The sequence below is a fragment of the Pelecanus crispus genome, chromosome 2 (genome assembly GCF_030463565.1).
Source record: "Pelecanus crispus isolate bPelCri1 chromosome 2, bPelCri1.pri, whole genome shotgun sequence".
Taxonomy (NCBI): domain Eukaryota; kingdom Metazoa; phylum Chordata; class Aves; order Pelecaniformes; family Pelecanidae; genus Pelecanus; species Pelecanus crispus.
In genome coordinates, this window is record NC_134644.1 from 92494544 (window position 1) to 92503250 (window position 8707).

At 36.3% G+C, this 8707-nt stretch overlaps 1 protein-coding gene across 1 annotated transcript in view; it reads left to right on the forward strand.

The window, feature by feature from the left end:
- The window catches only part of DNAH5 (dynein axonemal heavy chain 5), a 136608-nt gene extending 129748 nt beyond the window's left edge, over positions 1-6860 (forward strand). The window contains 4 exon segments of the mRNA XM_075705164.1: positions 838-1050; positions 2990-3142; positions 5038-5269; positions 6709-6860. Of these exon segments, the coding sequence (XP_075561279.1) occupies positions 838-1050; positions 2990-3142; positions 5038-5269; positions 6709-6860 (750 nt within the window).
- Positions 6861-8707: the final 1847 nt, after the last annotated feature.

An 8707-nucleotide genomic window follows, 5' to 3' on the forward strand; every position in this document is an offset into this window, starting at 1 on the left:
TAGATTATATAGTGTCATTGTATAGGTACAGTTAGTCCTGTTAAGTTTACAAGAGCTCTTTTTGGGCAGATCAGCTCTGATCAGAAATGACAAATTGAAATTTAGTTTGTATTAATAAAAGTGAATGTGAAGCACTATACTTTTTCACGTGGTGAAAACTATTTAAATTTCTTTTTTGTGTAGCAAAATACTGATAAACTTAGAAAGATTACACATATTACTAAGAACAGGGCTGTTAGCCTGTGTAGGATTCAATACATGGTATATATAATTTTTTCACCTATCTCCCAGTAGGACCTTATTGACTATAAAATTTCTAGTTATGTCCATACAGTTGTTGTTCATTTGTTAACTTTACACTTGTGATTAAAAACATATCAGCAAGTTTTATTCGAATACAAGACTGCCTGGCATTGTGATAGTTCCCAGGCATTTCTGATAAATAGCGCTACTATGCTGAGGTAAAGTGACTGGGGCAATCACTCTTGATTGGGTTGTGCAAAGTCAACCTTGGGAACTGTCTGTTGGAATTAAAGCTGAAATCCTTGAAATGGGATATGGCCTACATGCTGTTTAAATGATGTTAGCTCATAGAATGATATAAAGACTAAATCATGAGTTAGGCTAAAAACATAGCCATCCTCAACATAATAGATTTGTCTTGGAACAAATCCTGTATTTCTGTCGTGAAGAGGATTCAAGGAAGATAGCAAACTGAACATTTAACTTCCTGAATAGAAGTATTATGTCTTAAAAATTGTGTTAGGGTCTAACCATGACATAAAGCCACCTTTGTTTTTTATTTCTGTTGAAGGATCTTTGGTTTTCTACCTACAGGTAAAAGAGAAACTAAAGCATATGGGACCTTTTCAGCCTATGAACATATTTTTGCGACAGGAGATTGCACGAATGCAGACAGTTATTTCATTAGTGAGAAGCACTCTGACTGACCTAAAACTTGCCATTGATGGGACAATTGTTATGAGTGAAAATCTGAGGGATGCTTTGGACTGCATGTATGATGGAAGGATTCCTGCTAGCTGGAAAAAAGTAGGTGTACGTCACTTTTTTTTTAGGGAAAAAAAACCATTATTTCTCTAGACATAGATTAAACTGTTAGGCATACAGTAAATACCTTTTTCAAACACAAGTGTTAACCAGGACTGTGCAACTGCTGGAGCAGATTTTGGGCTAAAATAAACACAGTCAAAACAAGCCGTCTTTCATTTATAAAAATAGAAATGAATGTGGAAGATGCTGGTATTTCCCACTTTAACAGCCTGTTGCATATTGGCAGGATAAAAAGCTAAGCATAAGAGAATAATTTTAAATGTGATGATGGAGTTTATAAAATAGGACCCACACTAGTGGACTACACTGTTGTTATTCTTTAAGACCTGTAGTTGTAGAATCACAGAATAGTAAAGGTTGGAAGCGACCTCTGGAAATAGTCTAATTTAACACCACTTTTGAAAGCAGGGTCAATTAGAGCAGGTTTCCCAGGACTCTCTGGAATCAAGAGTCCACAATCTCTCTGGGCAACCTGTTCTAGTGTGTGATCACCCTCACAGTAAAAAACAATCAAACCACCACAAACCAACCAAACAAAAACCCCCTTAAATTTAAATGGAATTTCCTACATTTCGTCTTGTGCCCATTGCCTCTTCTCCTATCACTGACAAGGATCTGACTCCATCTTCTTCCATTCTCTGCACATGAGGTATAAACATTGATAATATCTTTTCTGAGCCTTCTCTTCTCCAGCTCTCAGCCTCTCCCCATAGAAATTGTTTTCAGGGACTGTCGTGGTTTAAACCCGGTTGGCAACTAAGCACAATGCAGCCACTTGCTCACCCTCCCTGCCCCTGGTGGGGTGGGGGAGAGACTCAGAAGGTAAAAGTAAGAAAAGTCATGGGTTGAGGTAAGAACAGTTTAATAAATGAAATACTATAATAATAATAATAATAAAAAGGTGAAAAGGAAAACAACAAGAGGAGGACCAAAACCCACGAAAAAACAAGTGATGCAACCGCTCACCACCTGCCAGCAGACACCCATCCAGTCCCCGAGCAGCAATTGCTGCCACCCAGGAAACTCCCCCCAGTTAATATACTGAGCATGACATCATATGATATGGAATAGCCCTTTGGTCAGTTTGGATCAACTATTCTGGCTGTGCCCCCTCCCAGCTTCTTGTGCACCTGGCAGAGCATGGGAAGCTGAAAAGTCCTTGACTAGCATGAGCAGTACTTAGCAACAGCTAAAACATCAGTGTGATATCAACATTCTTCTCATCCTAAATCCAAAACACAGCACTATGCCAGCTACTAGGAAGAAAATTAACTCTATTCCAGCCAAAACCAGGACAGGGACAACTAGAGCTGTTTATGACAACTGACGGAAAGAAAAATGGGGAGGGTTTTTTCAGCGTTTTAGTTTGCTTGTTTTGTTTTTATTGACAGTGTTCTCTTGGTACAAAGCCTAGACCAAAGCAGATGCTTTGCAGCACAAGTATGATACAGCTATTCAAAGAGAAAAATCATCATAAATCTTCACATAGTCCAAGCTCAATTTTCCTTGGCTTTTTTCAGAAAAAGCAGAATAGTTTTGGCAGAGATCCTGTTATCTTGATGCATTGACCTTGGCTTTAGAAAGACGTGTAGACAATATTTCTTCCTAGTTCATGCAGCTATCTAATTTTGCAAAAAAAGTCATAAAGCGGACAATTACCACAGGGAGCATTAAGCATGCCTAAATGGAATGGTAGGTGTGAATTTAAACAGAGTAAGAATTTGCTTCAGGTTTCAGTGGGATGCAACATTTACCTATCAGGTTAAAAATTAAGATATGAAAAATGAGCTTTAAATATGCTTTGCTAATATTATGTAGTTTTCTACCTTGTGAGGAATTACCTTTTCTTGACATGAATATGATATTTTAAAACTGTTGAATAAAATTAAAAAATGAACACGCCGTTTGCTATTTTTAGGCATCTTGGGCTTCCAGTACACTTGGTTTCTGGTTTACTGAGCTTCTAGAAAGAAACCACCAATTTTACAATTGGATTTTTGAAAGCCGACCAAACTGCTTCTGGATGACAGGGTTTTTTAATCCTCAAGGATTTTTAACTGCAATGAGGCAGGTAAATTGTGTTTAAAGTCTCACTCTGCTTATTCTTTGATATACTTTTTAAAAAAAATATATATTGTGTGATGAAGGCTGAGTTATATACATGGATCCATCATGTCAGCAGGGAAGATATGTGACTGCATAACTGTCTGACATTTCCTGAGTGAAGCGTTCTTCCTCTGCACATGCTTTTTCAGTACATAAACCACTAATGTGTTAAAATATATTTCCTACTTTGATCCAAGCCCCATGTATGTGGGGCTACCTTACAACATTATTAAGGCAGACTGGAGAAGTAATGTCTCACTGAGATACCCCTGAGAAGAGGTGTTAAGCCCATGAATTTATTTTCCTTTTTTTGCTCCGTGTTCAGTACTTACCTGGGTGGAGACTTGCCAGAACAGCTATTCAGAATTAGTCTTAAATTATGCTTTTCCAGTTCAGTAGCTGATTCAGTCTCTTTTTGTGAAGTGGGAAGGCGTTTGATTTATTAATGTGTACTAAGCATGAAGTTTGGTACATTTTTTTAATGTATGTGTCTCTGTCAACTTGGCGATTTTGTTGGTTGTTCAGCATGCTAGTTGCATTTGACAAGTGAACTACTTTTTACTTTAAAAGGAGGCAATAAATACCTATGTGCATCGGCATAAAGGGACACATTGGAGACAATAATTGTCTGGAATCTGTAAAACTGGGAAAGAATACTCAGGTGGAAATGCAATGGGACCTCAGATAAAAGCTAACTTGTGGAGGAGAGAATGAAGATTTGCAGAGAAGGAAAATATCTGCTCTTGCTCTGAGGTCTGGGTAGTGTAATCTTTGGCTATCAAACTGAAATTCTAAGCGGTGATCTACTAAATTTGCAGGCATATAGCCTTGGAATTATATAACAAGATATTTCTTTTGAGTGAACTGTCCTAAACTGGAATTTTCCTTTGGACCCAAGCTTGTGGAAAGGGTTTAGTAGCAGGATCTGAAACAGTTGGAATCTACAGAACTTTTCTGGTTCCCTAAAAAGAGAATGTGGGTACATAACAACCTAATGTCCCAAGTAAAAACCAAAGTGACTTTCTGTGCTTTGCTATATGGTGGAACAAATAGAAATGAGAAAAGTGAAGAGCCAGAATGATCACTGAACTATAACTCTTTTGCTCTTTTAAAGCAGCTAATTAACGACAGTCTGAGAAAAACATTAATTCCAATTACTTCAAACAAAGATCTTGGAAATCATTTACAAGACCAGGATAAAACTTAGGTCTGTCATAACTTAATAGCATGGGATAGTAAGGGATTGGACAAGATAAAGCACTGTTGTCCAGTGCACTAACTAATTGACTAAATTTGAAGTACATGTTCAATCTTAAGCATGTCTATCTCCAAGTGTTCTCTGGGTTTTTGCAGTCTCTTTATGTAGCTTTAGAGCTGAGTGAGCTCTTACTCATATTAAGAATACAGTTAATGAAAAGTATAGGTACAGGAAAAGGAAGGTAACTCCAGAAAATATACAGCAACTTATACATTTTGCTTTTGTCATTGGAACTGTTTTGCTTAGCAGATGCAGCTAATGTTTTCTTGTCTCATGAAAACTGTGAAATCTTCATATTTGCCAGAGCCAGTTACCATTGGCATTCAGTGGTTGTGTTACAATATCTTAAGACCATACCAAGTATATAATAGAAAGATTGAAAATAAAATATAGTGGATAAAGTACTGAAAGCTTTCTTGTGGTACCATGCCATCACTAGCTTAGAGAAAAGTCAAACATGGATATCATAAAAAAAATAATTTTTTTGTATTAAAGAGGATCAGTTGTGACTGTACATATATGTTTCTAATAAATGCTTGGAAAAAATGGCTCTGTGCACATGTAAAAATGGTAACCTCCATACTTTTGCCTATTTTGGGCAGGAAATAACAAGGGCTAACAAAGGATGGGCTCTTGACAATGTAGTGCTGTGCAATGAGGTCACTAAATGGATGAAGGATGATATCACAAGCCCTCCTTTGGAAGGTGTCTATGTGTATGGGCTGTATTTGGAAGGAGCTGGTTGGGACAGAAGAAACATGAGACTGACTGAATCTAAGCCCAAGGTGCTCTTCGAGATGATGCCGGTTATAAGGATATATGCAGAGAATAACAGTAAGTAACTGTATTGTAAAGGATGTTATTTTGATAGAATTCAATGTAACATTTTATTCAACTACATGAAAGTCTTTTGGGCCTTAGGGATTTCATGAGGTTATTGCTATCTATTGTATACATACTGAATCTTTTTCAATGGGGAGACTTCCCAGTCTTCCATATAAAATTGATAATAGGCACTTTTCCCCCTAATAGTCAGATAGGTCTCTACCTTCTGGTCTTAATGCTGTTTAACTTTTTAAACCCATTACAGATGAGCTGTTCTCTGCCTCCTCTGACAAACATGCTTGCATTCAGTCTTCCATTGACAGTATGTGCCCTAGATTGAGAAGATAACATTTATATACATAACCTCTGTAACCTAAACCCAAATAACCTCTTTCCCACATCCTACACACCAATGTAATTTATATATATATAAAACTTTTATATAAGTATGTATACACAATGTATCTATATAAAAACATGTATATCTTCTTATATAAGGTATTTATAGATAACATGGTATATATGTAACATGTATATTTATAAAAATGCTTTTTTTTTTTCTGGACAAGGCCATGCTTGAGCTAACAGAAACAAGCAAGAGATGGAGTGACGTGGTAGAAGATGTTTTGTCTTTGAGGCAGAAGAGGGCTGTAAGAATGGGAAGGAAGCTTAGGGGGCTGAAGGACAGTTCTGTTTTGTGAAAATGTATAATTTCAGTTAATGTGAGGGTTTTTTGCATAGAGAATAGGAAATGCTGTTGAATAGGGATGTAAAATGAGATAGGACTATCCACTGTTGAACGTAAAATTGAAAATTTCTGTTGAAAAGCATTCCACCTCCAAAAGCAAAGCCTGCTTACGTGCTATTTTGCCAAGATTTTGTGTAGCTGATCTTCTATAAATGGCATGAAAATCAGCCAAGATGCTAAATAATGAACACTCAAGTATTAAGCATGACTAGACTACTGTTCTAATTCTGCAGTGAAGAATTTGACATTTTACACTCTGAAATACTAAATACATTTCAAAATAGGTTGTTCAAAATAGGGCATTTTTTTTATTTTGATACACAAATAATGTATTGACAAGAAGTAATGTTCAGTGGGCAGATTCAATAATTTACATTTAGATAATAAAGCTAATCACGCTAGAGTGTCCATTTACATTTCTTGCTACATTCAGTTTGTAGGTGTTGATGTTAAATCTTAAACCTACAGGAATTTCAAGCCATATGTGGCCTTCAGCTGACAGTAACACATGTGGCCTTCAGCTGGCAATAACACAGTAGTGAACAGTGTGAGAATCAAGTAAGAGTCGTCTTTGGTGGTGATAGAGGGCTGTGTGCTACTGAACTTCGATTCAATTTTTCATTTCCCTTATGCCCAGTCCCTTAGGGGTCTGGTTTGTCAACCTAGTTTCATTGTTTTTATGTCTCTTCTGTCTTCTCAGCTTCAAAAGGCCCACGTCTGTATTCATGTCCAGTCTACAAAAAGACCATACGAACAGATAAGAATTACATTGCTGCTTTGGATCTTAAAACCCTTCAGCCTCCAGAGCACTGGGTACTGCGTGGGGTAGCACTTCTGTGTGATGTCAAGTAATGTTAAAAAACAGGTTTCTAAGAGTTCTTTTCTGTTCTTAAATGTAAACATCAATATGTAGTTAGCTATACAATGGATCATTTCTAAAAATATATTTTCTAAGGCATAGACTCCACTATGATATTTTTAGAAAATTGTTCTCAATAAACCTCTACAATAGGCTTATAAATGCTAAACCTTAGAGTGATATTAAGTTTGGTAGATTGAAGTACTACCTTTGATGTCCTGACAAATCATGACAAATATTTAGTGTTCCTATCTCACTGTTGTGTGCTTAATTTTACTTTGAATAAAGATTAATTGACTTGAACGTTGATACTTTTCAGTGGTAAATATGCTTGTATCAGGGCTTACCTTCAAGTAGGTAAATGCAAAGCTTTTTTATTGATTTTTTGGTGTGTGTGTTTATCTATGGAAAGCTAAAGCCAGTTGCTCATTCATATTAGTTAATATCTCTCAAGATGATGTTCCAAGATTTATCTCCTAGCTGATAGTTTCTAGTTTCCTTGCTGTCTAAATAAGGAAGTTGAGACTGGAAAAATGTCACACCTGTTTCACCACTTGGAGAGCAATTTCATTGTGTTACATAGGAAAACAAGCATTTGACAGCTGCCAGAATTCCTTACTGTCTGGTTCATGACTTATAAATATGTACTGGATAGGAAGATAATAGTATAAGAATGCTTGGATATTTCTTCAAGTGCTAGTACACCAGATTTGATTCAACCTTCATCAAGGTTACTAGTTTTATGACATCAATTTTAGCTTTGTTTCTGCTCTAATTTTGCAATGCTGTGATTCTATACATTTTTTGTTTTGGTTTGGGTTTTTTTTTTCCCCTTTCTCCTTTTTCACTTATGTGCTGCAGCCGTTTTTGTATCTCAGCTAGATAGGAAACTTTTCATGTGGGAATCCATCTGAAGAGAGAAATGTCAGCAACTCCATTTAGTTGAACATTACTGGTTTCACACATCAAGCACACTTACTTAATCATCAAAAAGCCAGTGTATTTTTGTTGCTGAGTCCAATAGGTCATGTATCTTAGTGGTCCACTAAATATATATATTATATATAAAAATATATCTCTTCCTTAAAGCTAATATTGAAAGAAATAAAAATAATGTATTAGAAGACAGAATAATTGTCTTTGTATTTTAATGGAGACTTCAGCATTCATTTCTACAGTCAAACCAGTTATGAAACTTAGGTGGAACATTAATTCTGTTTTCAACTCTAGTTATAGAGATCTTTCCATTGTCTTTCCATCTTAGAATTATTGGGTTTTTTTTCTTTTTTCTTTTAAATAAGTCACAGTGAAATAAATTAAATGTATGAAAATCTCCTTTAAGAAATATTTTTACTTTAGATATGGCAATAAATAAATACAAGGTGGGAGGTTTGAATTGTTCTTTACTGGACCTTGAAGCACCATACTCAGACTTCCAGGAGATCCTCCAGATGCTCATTGGAGTTCTAAGCTGCTGTGGACTTTCACCAAGACCTTCCTCTCTGAAGGACATGCACATACTTCATCCTGGTGGAAGTCATTCACACTGAGAACTTTCAAGCCGTGTACACTTCATATACCACCTTTCAAACAGTGGATTTATTGTACCATTATTGCTGTAGAACCAGTGGAGATGTCAAACCCCATGGTAATTCTCAGTGAGTGAACTGTGCACATTTTTTTTTCAGAGTGTGATTTTCTGTGAGGGTGATGGCGAAAAGGGTAGTTCCCCAAATAAATACACACTGGTGATCCTATTTATGCCAAAGACTGTTAGACCAGTGAAGCAATTGATGTTGGCAGTCACTGTTATTTCTGTTCAGTTAGTTCCAGTTCTTAA